General features: G+C 42.8%; 2 protein-coding genes across 4 annotated transcripts; one reads left to right on the top strand and one right to left on the bottom strand.

Annotated features, from left to right (window-relative positions):
- The first annotated feature begins 342 nt into the window (after positions 1–342).
- On the top strand, positions 343–11102 carry pabir2 (PABIR family member 2). Of its 2 annotated transcripts, XM_064973356.1 has the most exons (11): positions 343–843; positions 1661–1904; positions 2290–2368; positions 2464–2517; positions 2971–3014; positions 3214–3322; positions 5638–5739; positions 5848–5933; positions 6079–6143; positions 8877–8988; positions 9201–11102. In XM_064973356.1, the coding sequence occupies exons 2-11, from the start codon at positions 1795–1797 to the stop codon at positions 9343–9345; spliced, it is 906 nt and encodes a 301-aa protein (XP_064829428.1). In that variant the 5' UTR covers positions 343–843; positions 1661–1794; the 3' UTR covers positions 9346–11102. The 2 variants fall into 2 exon arrangements, with proteins under 2 accessions (XP_064829428.1, XP_064829429.1); XM_064973357.1 differs by having other exon boundaries at positions 615–1904; positions 3214–3268.
- A 138-nt stretch (positions 11103–11240) lies between these two features.
- On the bottom strand, positions 11241–17590 carry mospd1 (motile sperm domain containing 1). 2 transcript variants are annotated; one of them, XM_064973359.1, is made up of 6 exons: positions 17482–17590; positions 14219–14722; positions 14009–14084; positions 13528–13760; positions 13105–13266; positions 11241–12783 (listed from the first exon to the last, which is right to left on the bottom strand). In XM_064973359.1, exons 2-6 carry the CDS (start codon positions 14370–14372, stop codon positions 12752–12754), a joined length of 657 nt encoding a protein of 218 aa, XP_064829431.1. In that variant the 5' UTR covers positions 14373–14722; positions 17482–17590; the 3' UTR covers positions 11241–12751. The 2 variants fall into 2 exon arrangements, with proteins under 2 accessions (XP_064829431.1, XP_064829433.1); XM_064973361.1 differs by having other exon boundaries at positions 14219–14753; positions 17482–17589.
- Positions 17591–18227: the final 637 nt, after the last annotated feature.

Here is an 18227-nt window from a genome sequence, read left to right on the forward strand (position 1 = left end):
TTGGATCAAGAAGGTCATTCTGAGAGAGATAGCGGGAGAGCTGGCCAAGGACGGCACGTTCAAGAGTTTTGGAGAGAAAAGAAAGAAGGGATACTGGTCTGTAGTTGTTGACATCGGAGGGATCGAGTGTAGGTTTTTTCAGAAGGGGTGCAACTCTCGCTCTCTTGAAGACGGAAGGGACGTAGCCAGCGGTCAGGGATGAGTTGATGAGCGAGGTGAGGTAAGGGAGAAGGTCTCCGGAAATGGTCTGGAGAAGAGAGGAGGGGATAGGGTCAAGCGGGCAGGTTGTTGGGCGGCCGGCCGTCACAAGAAGCGAGATTTCATCTGGAGAGAGAGGGGAGAAAGAGGTCAGAGCACAGGGTAGGGCAGTGTGAGCAGAACCAGCGGTGTCGTTTGACTTAGCAAACGACGTTTCTTCGAACGTGCTAAATGTGGCACACATTACATAGATCAAGTGTCTGGAGGGGTGACCCGTCATAACAATTGAGCAACACCGTAAATTCATATAAATAGAAAATTGGGCTGTTGGACTGTATGACGTCTGCAGGAAATAACTCACAATCGCTGCAACCATTGGCCAGTTGTCTGCTTTTCAAACGGGCACATTAAAGACTTTTTATTGGATCCTTCTGCAGTCGGTCAGACTGAAAGCACCAAAAGGGGCGGGAAATTTGGTACTAGTGGAGCGTTCTCGGCTGTTCCAGTAGCAGATTGATTAACAAAATTGGTCATCGACTACAGCAGCTAACGACACTTTTTCCAAAGTATTGTGAAGGGAAATGCTCGATATATGGCTGAGGGAGAACTATACAAGTTGTGTAGGTTGATAAACCTCTGAACATGGTAATGTAACTTTCAAACTAGCATAGCTTCATCATCACCATTTGACGTTACCGTTAACCAGTTGGTTTGATATCCCATTATCTTTCAGCTAACTCACGTTAAATAGCTTTTACCGTTCTATATACAAGCTGATAACGAGACGTCGTTATACAAACTACATAGTCCTTTTGGGTTGTATCGTTTCAATTGTCGATATGGATTCATTTGGCTGACGTTAACCTGTCCTTCTAAACAGTTGGCTACATTTCAGTTACTTACTCCTCGAGACTAGCTAATGTTAACTGGGAACCACTGTTTACACACACTTTGATATCGAAATCGTACCCACCCCCCGTAACAGGTTGATAATAATGTAACAGCTTGATAATAATGTAACAGCTTGAGACTGATATTACGGCTAGAGAAACGGTTATCTAGCGAAAATGCTCTCCTGACCTGCTACGAAAATCACTTTGTATCGAAGTGCGGTGAAGAGGGTTTCCCAAACTCTGTCGGTGTGGGGAAACGTTAGCTAAGGCATGGTTAACTCACTAGCTAGTCTAATTAGCAAGTGCCGTAGCTAGCAAGCAATTTGGCACTGTCTGTAGATAGCTAGGCTAACTAGCACAGGCCAGGGTTCTGTGTGAGCTCAGATTCGCTTGCTAGCTAGCAGCAACAAATACTAGAAGTTGCCTTAGCCAAAGATAACCGGAAGAATATTCACTTGCTGGAACTTAAACGAATAGAAAATTGCACGAGCCTAAACAAACATGAAACTTGTTGCTGTTTAACTCCACAGGTGGGCTATGTTTGCGCTATTCATGTCGGTGTTTTTCAGATCCATCAATCAGCATTGGAGTAGTTGCCTACATAGAACGTTGCTTTGCGTCACCATGTAGCTTCGCATTGGTAGCTTGGAACGTCGCAGGCGTTTCTGAAGACATCTTGAATCAGCTAAAAGAGGACACCAGGATGAGTAATCAAGAGAAGATGGAATTGGACCTCGAAATCCCATCTTCACTAGTTCAGAGTGATGGACAACTGAGACGTTCCAACAGTGCCCCAATGATAAATGGCCTAAGGTTTTTAGAAAATTTCTTCTCACTTGTATCAATCTGCACGTAACATACCTTCAGACTTACGATCTAGTCATCATTCAACTACCTCCTCTGCTGTGAGGCGTGTGGACAATTCAGTCATGCAACAGAAAACCAGCAGAGTTAACAAGGCCACCAGTCTCTCGAGATCAGGCTGAGTTGGTAGTATAATACTCTGGCACACAGCGCATTGTAGTCAATGTATATGTCCCAAATGGCATCCTATTTCCAATATAGTGCTCAACTTTTGACCAGAGCCCTATGGCACCCTATTCCTTACATTGCACTACTTTGGTCAAAAGTAGTGCACTATACAGGGTGCCATTTTGGACACCAACGTGGTGGTGTTAATGTGTCTGTCCTTTTCTAGTGAACATTCCCAGGTGTTCCAGAGTGAGATTCTATGCAGCAGGAGAAACAGCACCACTGTTGTCATCCGCCCTAATATAGTATGGAAATGAAGAGTATAATCAAAATAATATGCTTGTACTCTTACTTAGTAATATCTTATAGACTGGGTGATTCATTGAAGTCCATCTCGCAGGTCCCTTCATCGCCCATTCGCGTCCCCAGCACTAGGCTTCATCAGCTCAAACAGGCAAGTACGACTGCATTGCACGCTCATTAGCCCAAGCTATTATATTAGCTGCTCTGCATGTCAGCATGTCCCTTATCCATAGGGAGTGTATGTGACTGCAAAACATTCAGCCAGGGGCTACACTTAAAATGTATTATATTTCCTCGCTGTCAAAATGTGCAAAAAGGTCTTCTATCCATTGTTTTTGGAATTTGATGCTTTTAATGACTGATGACAAGCTGGACAGAGTGAAGAGACTAAATACATTTCTATTGTTTAGATTTGGTTTGTCATTTCAATGTCTAAATGGCACCCTATTCCCTACGTAGTGCACTATTTCAGAACTCATGGTCTCAGAGCAGTCTGATTTTGTAATATTCTCCAACAACTGTTGACTGGACTTTTCTGTCAGCCTGTTAGAACTGTAAGACACCATAATATCACTCACCAACCTCCTGTCTATGCTTCTTACAGGAGGAAGGTGTAGATTTGATGAACAGAGAGACTGCCCATGAACGGTAAGATGCATGCATTGAGGCTAGCTAGTTGGTGATCGAATTCAGTTTATTGGCCTTCAAGACATTAAGCTATTTATTTATGTACCACTCTGTCATATGATATTGTATACTTTGTCAAGAACTGGTTGATTGTCATTGGCTCAACCCTTTCAGGAAAAAAGGTTGTGGTTTGTTTAGATGCATTTCTTGTCTACCATAGGGAGGTTCAAGCAGCCATGCAGATGAGCCAGTCCTGGGAGGAGAGTCTGAGCCTGGTGAGAAATTATGATGCTCCCGTGGTAACAAGAAGATATCCTCATCCACAAACAGTAGGCATATGCACTCCACCATTTGAGGCTCTCACCACTTCAGCATTCATGTATTTAGGCAGAGCACTAGCATGTAAGATACGCTGTTCCAACCAATCTGATTCCACGCTCCAAGACTGCTTCCATCACGTGGACTGGGATATGTTTCGTATTGCGTTAAACAACATTGATGAATACGCTGATTCAGTGAGCGAGTTGAAGATACCGTTCCCATAGCAACGATTAAAACATTCCCAAACCAGAAACTGTGGATTGATGGCAGTATTTGTGTGAAACTGAAAGCGCGAACCACTGCTTTTAATCATGGCAAGGTGACTGGAAACATGACCGAATACAGTGTAGCTATTCCCTCCGCAAGGCAATCAAACAAGCTATGCGTCAGTATAGAGACAAAGTAGAGTCGCAATTTAACGGCTCAGACACGAGGTATGTGGCAGGGTCTACAGTCAATCACGGATTACAAAAAGAAAACCAGCCCAGTCACGGACCAGGGTGCCTTGCTCCCAGACAGACTAAATAACTTTTTTGCCCGCTTTGACATGGCCCGCAACCAAAACATGCAGACTCTCCTTCACTGCAGCCGAGGTGAGTAAAATATTTAAACGTGTTAACCCTGGCAAGGCTGCAGACCTGCATGTGCAGACCAGCTGGCTGGTGTGTTTACGGACATATTCAATCAATCCCTATCCCAGTCTGCTGTTCCCACATGCTTCAAGAGGGCCACCATTGTTCCTGTTCCCAAGAAAGCTAAGGTAACTGAGCGAAACGACTACCGCCCCGTAGCACTCACTTCCGTCATCATGAAGTGCTTTGAGACTAGTCAAGGACCATATCACCTCCACCCTACCTGACACTCTAGACTCACTCCAATTTGCTTACCGCCCAAATAGGTCCACAGACGATGCAATCTCAACCACACTGCACACTGCCCTAACCCATCTGGACAAGAGGAATACCTATGTGAGAATGCTGTTCATCGACTACAGCTCAGCATTCAACACCATAGTACCCTCCAAGCTCGTCATCAAGCTCGAGACCCTGGGTCTCGACCCCGCCCTGTGCAACTGGGTACTGGACTTCCTGACGGGCCGCCCCCAGGTGGTGAGGGTAGGTAACAACATCTCCACCCCGCTGATCCTCAACACTGGGGCCCCACAAGGGTGCGTTGGTCCACCCACACAGACAGCATCGTGAAGAAGACGCAGCAGCGCCTCTTCAACCTCAGGAGGCTGAAGAAATTCGGCTTGTCACCAAAAGCACTCACAAACTTCTACAGATGCACAATCGAGAGCATCCTGTCGGGCTTTATCACCGCCTGGTACGGCAACTGCTCCGCCCACAACCGTAAGGCTCTCCAGAGGGTAGTGAGGTCTGCACAACGCATCACCGGGGGCAAACTACCTGCCCTCCAGGACACCTACACCACCCGATGTCACAGGAAGGCCATAAAGATCATCAAGGACAACTGCCTGTTCACCCCGCTATCGTCCAGGAGGCGAGGTCAGTACAGGTGCATCAAAGCAGAGACTGAAAAACAGCTTCTATCTCAAGGCCATCAGACTGTTACAGCCACCACTAACATTGAGTGGCTGCTGCCAACACACTGACTCAACTCCAGCCACTTTAATAATGGGAATTGATGTAAAATATATCACTAGCCACTTTAAACAATGCTACTTAATATGTTTACATACCCTACATTATTTATCTCATATGTATACGTATATACTGTACTCGATACCATCTACTGCATCTTGCCTATGCCGCTTTGTACCATCACTCATTCATATATCTTTATGTACATATTCTTTATCCCTTTACACTTGTGTATAAGGTAGTGGTTTTGGGAATTGTTAGCAAGATTACTCGTTGGTTATTACTGCATTGTCGGAACTAGAAACACAAGCATTTCGCTACACTCGCATTAACATCTGCTAACCATGTATGTGACATAAAATTTGACTTGATACATTTGGCTTCATCCCAAATGGCATCCTATTGCCTACGTAGTTAACTACTTTTGACCAGAACCATATGGGCCCCGGTCAACTAAAGTAGTGCACTAAATTAAGAATAGTACTGTTTGTGATGCTGACTTTGAGTTTGTGCATTTTGTTTGATGGGCTACCTCCCCACTGTTGCCCTGGGCCAGTGAAAGCTCACCTCCTTGTAGGGGGTGTGACCAATAACATGCTACAGCCAATGTTCTCTGAAGAACAGAATCAGTTGGTAGTATAATACTCCTCCAACCACCATATAATCTGCATAAATGTAACAATTCGATCTTCCTTGTGCAATCCCCCCTCTCCCCACAGAGCGACAATGACTTAGAGAAATCTGCATTGTCGTCTCCAAAGCGGATCGACTTTATGCCCGTGTCCCCTGCCCCATCCCCTACTAGAGGGATAGGGAAAAAGGTATGTGCATCCACTGCAGCTCTAGTACTGATGCCTGGCAGATGGAACCAGAAATGGATCTCTGGCAGGGTCCTGGCTAATCATAATATTTTCCTCTCCAATGAGCAGCAGTGCTTCTCCCCTTCATTGCAAATCCTGGTGAGCAGCCATGGCCTATCCCCCAGCCCTATACCTAGCCCAACGCGACGCTTCAGGTGAGTGCTCTGACTAGGGCTAGCTCTTATCACTGACAACTGCATTTATAGTCATACACCACATTGTCATTACACTATTCATCAGTTTGATTAGTGAGTCACTGCTATAAATGTTGCCTGGTTGGCGGTCTTCTCCTTTCTCTAGCCGGCGGAGCCAAAGCCCCATTCACTGCATCAGGCCCAGCATCCTGGGTCCCATCAAACGTAAAGGTGGGTCAACCCTTATGTATTCTTTCACAGGTCAAAAGGCATTGTTAATGCCACATGCATATATGGAGTGTACAAAACATTAAGAACACCTGCTCCTTTTCTAGCTTTAATATTGTGGCTTTGATCAATGAAATTGCGCCCAACTCGGTATCAGGTAGGGATTCTTAATGTTTTGTATACTTGGTATGTCTCATGCAGGCATACAGTGCATTTGGAGAGTATTCCCTTTTTCCACCTATTGTGATGTTACAGCCTTCTAAAATTGATTTACAAATATTTTTTAAATCTACGCACAATACCCCATAAAGACTAACTGAAAACAAGTTTAGAATTGTTTTTTGCAAATGTAATAAAAAAATTGAATATTCAGACTAGAGGTCGACCAATTGTGATTTTTCAACGCCGATACCGATTTATTGGAGGACAAAAACAGCAGATTAATCAGCCTTTTTTTTTAAATAAAAATGTAATAATGACAATTTCAACAATACTGAATGAACACTTATTTTAACTTAATATAATACATCAATAAAATCAATTTAGCCTCAAATAAATAATGAAACATGTTCAATTTGGTTTAAATAATGCAAAAACAAAGTGTTGGAGAAGAAAGTAAAAGTGCAATGTAAGAAAGCTAACGTTTCAAGTTTCTTGCCCAGAACATGAGAACATATGAAAGTTGGTGGTTCCTTTTAACATGAGTCTTCAATATTCCCAGGTAAGAAGTTTTCGGGTTGTAGTTATTATAGGACTATTTCCCTCTACCATTTGTATTTCATTAACCTTTGACTATTGGATGTTCCTATAGGCACTTTAGTATTGCCAGTGTAACAGTATAGCTTCCGTCCCTCTCCTCGCTCCTCCCTGGGCTCGAACCAGCAACACAACCACAACAGCCACCATCGAAGCAGTGTTACCCATGCAGAGCAAGGGGAACAACTATTAGAAGGCTCAGAGCGAGTGACGTTTGAAATGCTATTAGCACGCGCTAACTAGCTAGCCATTTCACTTTGGTTACACCAGCCTCATCTTGGGAGTTGATAGGCTTGAAGTCATAAACGGCACAATGCTTGACTCACAACTAAGAGCTGCTGGCAAAACGCACGAAAGTGCTGTTTGAATGAATGTTTACGTGCCTGCTTCTGCCTACCACCGCTCAGTCAGATGCTTGTATGCTCAGTCAGATTATATGCAACTCAGGGCACGCAAGATAATATCTAGTAATATCATCAACCATGTGTAGTTAACTAGTGATTATGATTGTTTTTTTTAAAGATAAGTTTAATGCTAGCTAGCAATTTACCTTGGCTTACTGCATTCACGTAACAGGCAGTCTCCTTGTGGAGTGCAACGAGAGAGGCAGGTCGTTATTGCATTGGACTAGTTAACTGTAAGATTGCAAGATTGATCTCCCGAGCTGACATGGTGAAAATGTTGTTCTGCCCATGAACGAGGCTGCTAACCTATCATTCCTAGGCCGTCATTGAAAATAAGAATGTGTTCTTAACTGACTTGGTCGACCGATAATTCAGACCCTTTGCTATGAGACTGAAAATTGAGCTCCGGTGCATCCTGTTTCCATTGATCATCCTTGATGTTTCTACAACTTGATTGGAGTCCACCTGTGGTAAATTCTATTAATTGGACATGATTTGGAAAGGCACACACCTGTCCAAGGTCCCACAGTTGACGGTGCATGTCAACGCAAAAACCAAGCCATGAGGTCGAAGGAACTGTCCTTAGAGCTCCAAAACAGGATTGTCTCGTCACAGATCTGGGGAAGGGTACCAAAAACAACTCCGTAGCGTTGCAGTTCCCCAAGAACACAATGGCCTCCATCATTCTTAAATGGAAGAACTTTGGAACCACAGAGACTCTACCTAGAGCTGAGAACCTCCCCAAACACGGTTCTTTGGTCTGATCGAAACAAAGATTGAACTCTTTGGCCTGAATGCCAAGCGTCACGTCTGGAGGAAACCTTGCACCATCCCTATGGTGGTAGCAGCCTCGTGCTGTGGATGTTTTTCAGTGGCAGGGACTGGGAGACTAGTCAGGATCGAGGGAAAGATTAACGGAGCAAAGTACAGAGATCCTTGACGAAAACCAAGTCTTAGGTCTTGAGCATGTTAACGGTTCATCTTCCAACAGGACAACGATACCAAACACACAGCCAAGGTAACGCAGGAGTGGCTTTGGGACTGGTCTGACTGTCCTTGAGTGGTCCAGCCAGAGACCGGGATTGAACCTGATCGAACATCTCTGGAGAAACCTGAAGATAGCTGTGTAGCGACGTTCCCGAGCCAACCTGACAGAGCTTGAGAGGATCTGCAATGTTAGAAAGTCCAAAAATACAGGCTTGCCCAGCTTGAAGCTTCACACCGAAAAGATGAGGCTGTAATTGCTGCCGAAGGCGCTTCAAAAAAGTACTGAGCAAAGGGTCTCAATACTTATGTGAATGTGATGCCATTTCTAAACCTGTTTTTGCTTTATCATTATGGGGTATTGTATGTAGATTGGGGGGGGGGGGGACAATTGAATCAATTGTAGAATACGGCTGCAACTTAACAAAATGTGGAATAAGTCAAGGTCTGAATACCTTTCCGAATGCACTGTACATGCATACATCAACCCCTTTTAACTTTTGGAACTTAAGGTGAGTGGGCATTTCGTGAGTTGGTGTTATGTCCTATGGCTGTTAGGGCATCAACAGAGAACCGTCTTTGTCTTCTGTAGGTGAGATGATGGAGACTGAGAGCCAGCCAAAGAGGCTCTTCCAGGGGACCACCACAATTCTGTCCTCTGATGTACTTGTGCCCCAAGTCCAACTGCCAGACTTCACCTCTTGGTGAGTTACTCCTGCAAACTCATATTAGCTACCCCTGCAAACACATTTTACAACTGTTTAGCATTGGCTGCCAATGGTCTCTTGACAAGACTATTTGTTTCACAAGTTGAACAGTTTCAGTTCCCTCTCTGCCATTAGGCTAGACCTTGCACCTCCATATGATGAACATTATCACAATGTGCTTGCTCAAATGGGTATTTTCTTCTCGCCAGTCTCTCTCCGCCGGACGTGCTGGACGGCAGCCTTAGCAGTGTGGGTTCTTCCACTGGCTCGCCATCTAAGATGGAGGGCATCTCTGAGTCTCCTTCCTCCAGCAATTCTCCCTTCAACCCCCTCCAGGACCACTCTCCAAAATGAACAAGGGAACATGAGACTCTAAACAAGAGTGAAGGCATGAAAGCCACCTCAACTGTATGACCCCCCCCCCATCACTTTGCTTTAGCTAATGTGGGAATCCCTTCCCATGCTGTTTGCTTTTGCTAGGGGAGGAGAATCTTGGTGTTTGCATTGAAAGGAAACCAAAGCCCTGGCTGTGAGCTGTAGACACACCATGCTGTAGTAGACTAGTGCGACGCTATGAGAACAGTAGCTGGATATGGATCCTTTACATGGTGCTGCTTCGCCCACAGTAACCAGAACAGCCAAGTTGTCTACCCTGCATCACATCACTGTCAGCTTCCATCCCCTACTTCCTTTTCCAGCTTCACACTGGGGAGACTGAACACTGGATGGAGAAAGTTGCTCACTAAGTCAGTTTTCCTTATAGAAAACTAATTCTCCAGGCGTTTTTGGTGCACAAAACAGTCTGCAGGTCTTGTATGAATGAAAGGATATAACTTGTTGTTTTTGTAAGTGTGTATATAATTTTTCATGTCAAGTCATTAGTTGTATGTTTGATTGGCTGAGTGATGAATGCAGGCGCACAGGGCTTCAAAAGTGAACTGACAATTCTCTCGAGGGGATTGGAAATGTTCTTACTCCTTGTCATTATACGGAAATAACAGTTTTCAGTTTATATCCTCAAGTAGTCCCCAAGATGTGGGGTATCCTTCTGGTTAATTTTCTAAATTTGGCACTTAATCTGGCCCCCCTCCGGTATTAGTTAACTACAGTTGCCAGTGGTTTGGGTCATGTCTACCCATCCCTGCAGATTTTACTAGGAAGGGAAGTAAGCGGGGGGCACACACTGGGGTCTCTGAGTCCTACTTCCTGGATATATCTGTAGACCTGCAGGATGTGCAACAATTTAGTTTTTACTTCTGAAGCTTTTAGGAAAGTAATTGTGTTCTTGTTTGAAGCCACTTTGTAAATGTAACTGACTTTTTTTAGGCTACATTATTGCAGTTTATACTGAACATTAGAATAGCTCACCCTATTCTCAATACTCTGCAATTAAATCAATAGATTGGTTTAGGATGAGCACACTGGGGTAGAGGACAGAACATGGTGCCATTTCAAAAGGGATTCAGTGAGTGGGCTTATGTCGGTCTACTGTGGTCAACATTTGTCCGAAAAGCTTTGTGCAGAATGTCACTGGATTGGTATGTTATGAATAACATTTGCAATGAACATTCATAAGCAATACCAAAGAGTTATCAGAGGAACTGTGAAGGCACACTTCAGTTATACACTGATTCACAAATTTCATTTTAAGGCCGCTGTAAAACATTTGGGTTAAGTCATTTCAGTTCAACTCTTACATTTGATATTTTTCCCCTCGTTCAGGGTATGGTGTCTATACAAAGGGAGGGGGAGACTATGTACAAAAGTGATTATACATTTTCAATGATAAATGTAAATGAAACAGCGTTATGAATAGTGAATATCTTTTAAAGAAACTGCAAGCTGGTCGATCAGGTATGCTTGCACTGCTGTCAATGTAATTGGTTTAGGTTTAGCAATTGTGTTTTTTTTTGGGGGGGGGGGGTTATGTCCTGTTCATTTTTAAATTAGTCTGAATGTCTAGGGGCATGAGATCGGCAAAATAAATTAAGTGTATATGGGTGGGTCGTAGACTTAAGACTGCTTGCCAAAGTTTTGAACAAGGGTAAATAGTGTTATTTCCATTCAATGACTTCTGGTTGTTGGCAATGTTTAAATGTCTTGCAAATCTCTTTTTGGCCTTTTTGACACTTTTTCAGAACAGTGAAGTTTTTTTTCAATTGACCCTTTTTACCGGAGTCTGGCTGAGACCAAAGTCTCTTTTGCAGATGAGCCCTGTGTACACAAAGCAACGCAATCATAGAAAAACATTCAGTGAAAAGGCTTTATTTGGTATAAGTTGAGCAACAAAGAATCAGATAAATGTGATCTTATACAAATGTGTAAGCAAGGTTTGAAATTAAGTCAAACATCTGTTTGGGCTTCTTGGGGTCAATCTGCAATTTACGTTCTGGCCATCTGCTCAAGAAAAAATTGGCGCTCCCTGCCCTAGAGACACAGATTCATCAAATTTCAGAGTAAGGTGCGAGGGGGGAAAAAAAAAAAAAACTATCTGCAAGTTAACAATGACGTAAGGTACGGTGGAAGTCTATGCAAGGAGGGAGTTGTTGCTGCCCATTTCTTCATAATGTGTTTGGCCTTGTAGCCATGTCCCAAGCTTCCAGTCACTTGTGGACCCCTCATCACTGGCTCACTAGTGCTGAGTAGGTGAACTAATCAGACTAGTATAAAGAGATCGCCTTACTATCTTGTGCTGATTCAAGACTTTTTATTAGGCATTTGATGGAATAACATTGACATTGTACAGCAAGTAAACGGATGTCTTTCATAGGAAGAGGACATTTCCTTTGGTCACATTTTAAACCTTTTTGTTTTGTATATTGAGTCTGGAAAAGTAACACTTCCATTTAGATAAGTATCCACACATGCATGTAACTGCATTTAGTCAGATTCAGTCAATACTAGCTACAAACGAGTACATTGTTTTATTCTAAGCAGACAATATTAAGATGTGGTTACAGGTGAAGACCATAAGTTTAATGACAAAGCTGCAATATGTAACTTTTTAGATGACCTGACTAAATTCACATTGAAATGTGAGTTATAGCTCTCACTCACTGAAAGTCTGAAGTGGTAGATCTGTTCAATGTGCACTTTCTATGCTTCCCAGTAATTTTGTCTTAATTTAGGTTTTGTACACCAGCTTCAAACAACTGAAACAATATTTTGGGTTACTGAAAATATATTTCACAGCTGTTTTGATGGGAAAATGATTCTCTACACTAAACTTGGCTTGTTATGTCACAAACAAATTGGGCAAACTATTTGAATTTCAGCAACCAGGAAATGGCAGTGCGATTTCTACATATTGCACTTTTATGTACACGAAATCACAACTTTAAATTGCCCTAATGTGTAACAGCAAATCGCTAACTTAACAACTTCACCATTGTCTGTTACTTAATGGCCATGGAACTCCACACAGACACAGGATATGAAGTCAAACACTATTTAATGACCCACATGTTTTTATACAAATCCTTCCTACAACAGCCGCAGACCCACACAATGCCCTCCATCCAGAATGTTGTTTCTGTGCCCGCTGCATCAGAGGTCTCTTGCTTTGTTTCAGTCAGTATTATGTTTTTATTTCAAAACAATTAGATGTATGTTTTTGGGACAGAGGAAGGGGGAATTGACCGGATACCCCCTCCCCCTCAACACTACCCTTTCAAGCATGTAGTTGCCTTGGGTGAGTGAATGTTCTCTTCTCTTTTGTATCCTCTTCTCCTCGTTCTCTCTTTCCAGCCCCCATAGCACTTCATGTACGCAGGATAACCATTGTAAGAAGACCTGTAACATAGATAATCAATTCTCAGCAGGATTATGCTCCAGCAGTATCGCGCACACAGAATTAATAGAACAAGAGTAATCAATGCAAACCCCATAGTTTAGTTCAGTGTAGTGCTTTTGACCAGGGCTTAGGGGCCTCTAGTCAAAAGTAGTGCACTATATATGGAATGGGGTGTCATTTGGGACGTAGAAGACAAAGTGTGTGGGCTGAGTGACTCCCATGAAGTATTATCAATTCATATCCATTGAAATTGGTGATAGAATAAAACATAAAGAGCATGCAATTGTTCATCAATGGTTTGCTCTCTCCCCCTGGCTCACCTAGAACGTAAGCAGCTACAAGTTTCTTGGTAACACTTAAGTGGAGGTAGACAGGCACGGTGGATTCTTGCTCCCCCAGGGTGGGCAGCATGAGGGCAGCCATACACACCAACCCCAACAGCACCGTCAGCAGGCTTGGGCCCCCAGACTGAGAACGGCTCTCTGTACAACACACACACCATAACAATCCACTGCTCTCACTTGATCACTCCCATATTGTATTGGTGTCTGGCACCACCTAGTGTCAGGACAATATAATGACATGCAGTGCCTCCATTTCAGTTAGTTCACCTAAACAACAAATGTAGCCTGCATAATGTTGGCTAATATATTTGTGGTCTCAGGGTACATAACACACTTAATAGGTATTGATAGCTAAGTTTGGGCGAGATATCCCTGTTCAGCGGCGAGTCATAATCCTACCTGTCTGGAAGGTGGTCTGCTCAAAGAAGACGCTGTCTGCTAGCTGTTCCCTCATCTGTCGCTCCTCCTCCTGGGGCCGGGGGCTGGGGGGCTCCTGGGCAGCCGAGGGCCTCAGAGTGGCCGTCACTTCCTTCCGGCCCAGGGCCTTCCTCTGGCTCTGCTCAGACACCTGCAGCCGGAACTTATCAGACACCCCATAGTGACAGGCCCGCACATCTTTGTGTCGAATCACTCTGAGAACAGACAGACACACAGAGCAAAATACAAGGTGAACGATAAGAATATTTGACTGGAATGACTGCATTTTTTAAGCAGAAGCTTTGCTCCAATTAAATCATTCTCTATTATTGCTTGCTATTTCATAAGCTGCACTCAGGCTTGCAGGGGCACATCATGAATATCATGTCCTTCATTAATATGCCTTAAAGGTGGGTAACTGATGGTCCTAGTTACGACATGTAATAGTAAGCTTATTACTCACATGTCAACACAGCACTGTGGTTTGACGGCTCCGGTGGCATCCACCACGGTATACTTGTTGGGTGCTGTGCACAGCACTGCCCGAGAAAATAAACTGAATGAGTAGTGTATACTCTACAGTATCAATGTGGTTCTCTTGAATCCTTAATTCATGGCTAAAATGGTTCTTATATCAATACCTAGTTATCTTGAAACCCAATGTTTTATTTACCTTTGAACTTGAGGGCGAACTCATAGGGGTTGTAGAGGGTGAGAACCTGCTTGTGGGAGGTCTGCTCGTCCGCGTAGAAGACAAGCTCTGTGGGGAACACGAACACGGGAAGGCTTCCTTCCACTAGCTCAGGCTGTCCACTCTGCTGCTGCATTGGCTCCAGCTGAGCTCACTCCCCAGTCCCTTTCTCTCGTCCTATGTGTCTGGTAGGGCCCTCTCTCTGGAAGCTCTGCAGGTGTATCTGGCAGGGCCCTCTCTCTGGAAGCTCTGAAGAGGTGTCTGGCAGGGTCCTCTCTCTGGAAGCTCTGCAGGTGTGTCTGGCAGGGCCCTCGCTCTGGAAGCTCTGCAGGTGTATCTGGCAGGGCCCTCTCTCTGGAAGCTCTGCAGATGTGCCTGTCAGGGCCCTCTCTCTGGAAGCTCTGCAGGTTTGTAACCTCCCCTCACGTGCAGATGGCCCTTCCCACTCACCCTCAACTTCTTAGCAGGATAACGTAATGCTGCACCCTGGTAAACAACAACAGTCTCAGTGGTGAGACTTCATTCCAACCAAGTACACCACAGATTAATGACTAATTGTGTATAGTTATAAAGTAACATCAACACTATGAAATAACACATATGAAATCATGTAGTAACCAAAAAAACAAATCAAAATATGTTTTATATTTCAGACCCTTCAAAGTCGCCACCCTTTGCCTTGATGACAGCTATGCACACTCTTGGCATTCTATCAACCAGCTTCATGTGGAATGCTTTTCCAACAGTCTTTAAGGAGTTCCCACATATGCTCAGCACTTGTTGGCTGCTTTTCCTTCACTCTGTGGTCCAAGTCATCCCAAACCATCACAACTGGTTTGAGGTCGGGTGATTGTGGAGGCCAGGTCAACTGATGCAGCACTCCATCACTCTCCTTCTTGGTCAAATAACCCTTACACAGCCTGGAGGTGTGTTGGGTCATTGTCCTGTTGAAAAACAAAATGATAGTTCCACTAAGCGCAAACCAGATGGGATGGCATATAGCTGCAGAATGCTGTGGGAGCCATCCTGGTTAAGTGTGCCTTGAATTCTAAATAAATCACAGACAGTGTCACGAGCAAAGGACAGATTTCCACCGGTATAATGTCCATTTCTCGTGTTTCTTGGCCCAAGCAAGTCTCTTCTTCTTATTGGTGTCCTTTAGTAGTGGTTTCTTTGCAGCAATTCGACCATAAAGCCTTATTCACGCAGTTTCCTCTGAATAGTTGATGTTGAGATGTGCCTGTTACATGAACTCTGTAAAGTATTTATTTGGGCTGCAATCTAATGTGCAGTTAACTCTAATGAACTTATCCTCTGCAGCAGGAGGTAGCGCTGGGTCTTCCTTTTCTTTGGCGGACCTCATGAGAGCCAGTTTCATCACAGCGCTTGATGGTTTTTGCAACTGCACTTTAAACTTTCAAAGTTCTTGAAATGTTCTGCATTGACTGACCTTCATGTCTTAAAGTAATGATGGACTGTTGTTTCTCTTTGCTTATTTGAGATGTTCTTGCCATAATATGGACTTGGTCTTTTACCAAACAGGGCTATCTTCTGTATACCACCCCTAAAACCCCTATTATTTCGCCACTATGGCCTATTTATTGCCTTACCTCCCTAATCTTACTACATTTGCACACACTGTCTATAGACATTTCTATTGTGTTATTGACTGTACGTTTGTTTATCCCATGTGTAACTGTGTTGTTTGTGTCACATTGCTTTGCTTTATCTTGGCCAGATCGTAGGTTGTAAATGAGAAGGTGAAATACATTTTTTAATTAAAAATAATAATACCTTTATCACAACACAACTGATTGGCTCAAATGTATTAAGAAGGAAATAAATTCCACAAATGAACTTTTAACAGGGTACACTTGTTAATTGAAATATATTCCAGGTGACTACCTCATGAAGCTGGTTGAAGGAATGCCAAGAGTGTGCAAAGCTGTCATCAAGGCAAAGGGTGGCTACTTTGAAGAATCTCAAATATAAAATATTTTTTGATTTGTTTAACACTTTTTTTGGTTACTACAGGATTCCACATGTGTTATTTCATAGTTGTGATGTCTTCACTATTCAGCAATTTAGAAAATAGTAAAAATAAAGAAAAACCCTGGAATAAGTAGGTGTGTGCAAACTTTTGACTGGTACTGTATATGATGATGGTAAATATTTATAATCCATATTTCATCCCTTCATTAACTTTTCATGTGACATGATAAAGGAGACTGTATTAATTTAGAGTTGGAGCTTTTTCCATTGTACCAATGCCAGGACCTGTGTACAATACAATGGGATTGTCAAGATTAAAGCATTTGTGGTGTGGTCACAAATGTATTTTCATTTGATTTGAAATGGAAAGAACCTGTAAATATTGGTCAGTCTGTATGTAAATAGTATCTTAATAATAGCCTATCGATGGGGGTGGGTGATGGGGGTTGACACAGTAGCTTAAAATCTGCAGTAGGCCCATATAATTTATCTTTCAATAACATTGCTAGTTAAAGTCTGCCTCAACATGGCTAATCCGGTGAACATGTTTTGTTATCTTGGAGAATTTCAGAACTGGACGAAACCCATTCCTGTATGAAATTGTTTCGCAATAGTTTTGTGAACTTTGAATAACGCACCAGAGGACAAAATATAGACTAAGTGATTAATTAAATTGTTAACACTGAAAACTGTACTGTAGCTAGGCAGTTTTTGTTCCAAAATATGTTAGCTGAAAAGCAAAATTTTAAACGGTAATCTTAGCTAGTTCACTCGTTACTTTACAAATCCAAAGGTAACGTTACATACGACATTATACGATCTTGCTACATATCTGAGACTAAATATATTGCACCCCAGTCAATCCATGCAAGTGACGTGTTGCTGATTAATGCCAAATAATGTTTGGCTTGCTAACTAGTTACACGGATTTCATAACAATAACAAGCTAGTTAGCTATCAACATAACAAAGTGGTTAGGTAACTTAGCTAGCTGAGTGATTGGGGGGGGTGAACGCTTTCCAACTTGACTGTACACCAGATGTTTATATAGCTAACGTTACGTACACCATGATCTGCCAAATAACGTCGTTATCCATCAAAACAAAGACGCATTAACGTTAGCTAGCAAGCGAACCTCACTTGCAACCGTAGCTATTTTGGTGACAGGCTAGCTGACACAAGTAATGTCATTCCAAAAACGGCATCTGTATCTGAATAATTCATAGGAATTGTTCCAAATAGTAGTGTTTTACCTTATTGTCGTCAAATTGTGGGGGTATTGTTTTGCAGAGCCCACCCTGTTTTCTATCGTTCTTTTCTTTGTCAATACTGCAGGTCACGCTGTGAATTCTGGGATATCGGAGGGAGAAGGAATTCCGCCAGAGTATATTCATTACGTCATCAGTGTTCCTACGGTGACATTATAATATGGAGTATGGACACACTGTACTTACCTGCTGTTAAAGCCACTTTAAATAAAATGTGTCAACTGGGCAAGACTTGATTCCTTGTCAAGCACTATTTTTCATGATTGAGTTAGTTCATTGCATTCTTTTGTTGCATGCTGTCATGTGGCTGGACCACATGTTCTACTTAGAGCCTCAGAGCAGGCCTTGATTCAGTTAACTCTTGACAAAGTCTGAAAGCATACTCAGTACTGGTGCAATTATAATACGAATACTACAAATAATGGTATCTTAAAGTCATATATTATTTGCTTTAATAACAACCTTTATATATATATATATCTATATCTATATATATTGGTTATTACACTCTAGACCACTTGTGCAGTGCACAAATGATTCTGAACAGGTGACAGGCCCATGCACCTGTCAATGTGCCTGCATTGATATGTAAATGTTGATAAAATAATAGTTAGGCAAAATAATAAATAGTAGGCAAGTGGTAGCCTGGTAATACCACCTTTAACATGTTCTGCTCTACTGTATTATACACGTTTTATAGGCCAAGGTTGAAATCATTCAACATTTGTGTT

This window comes from Oncorhynchus masou, chromosome 9 (genome assembly GCF_036934945.1).
Source record: "Oncorhynchus masou masou isolate Uvic2021 chromosome 9, UVic_Omas_1.1, whole genome shotgun sequence".
Taxonomy (NCBI): domain Eukaryota; kingdom Metazoa; phylum Chordata; class Actinopteri; order Salmoniformes; family Salmonidae; genus Oncorhynchus; species Oncorhynchus masou.

Bases quoted from the DNA above. Each gene is read 5' to 3' on its own strand.
- pabir2 (XM_064973356.1), top strand. From the start codon at position 1,795: ATGAGTAATCAAGAGAAGATGGAATTGGACCTCGAAATCCCATCTTCA. The intron at 6,144-8,876 runs GTGGGTCAACCC...TGTCTTCTGTAG, and splicing joins GGGTCCCATCAAACGTAAAG to GTGAGATGATGGAGACTGAG. The intron at 8,989-9,200 runs GTGAGTTACTCC...TCTTCTCGCCAG, and splicing joins CTGCCAGACTTCACCTCTTG to TCTCTCTCCGCCGGACGTGC.
- mospd1 (XM_064973359.1), bottom strand. From the start codon at position 14,372: ATGCAGCAGCAGAGTGGACAGCCTGAGCTAGTGGAAGGAAGCCTTCCC. The intron at 13,761-14,008 runs GTGAGTAATAAG...GTCTGTTCTCAG, and splicing joins CCACAGTGCTGTGTTGACAT to AGTGATTCGACACAAAGATG. The intron at 12,784-13,104 runs GTGAGCCAGGGG...TCTATGTTACAG, and splicing joins TGTAGCTGCTTACGTTCTAG to GTCTTCTTACAATGGTTATC.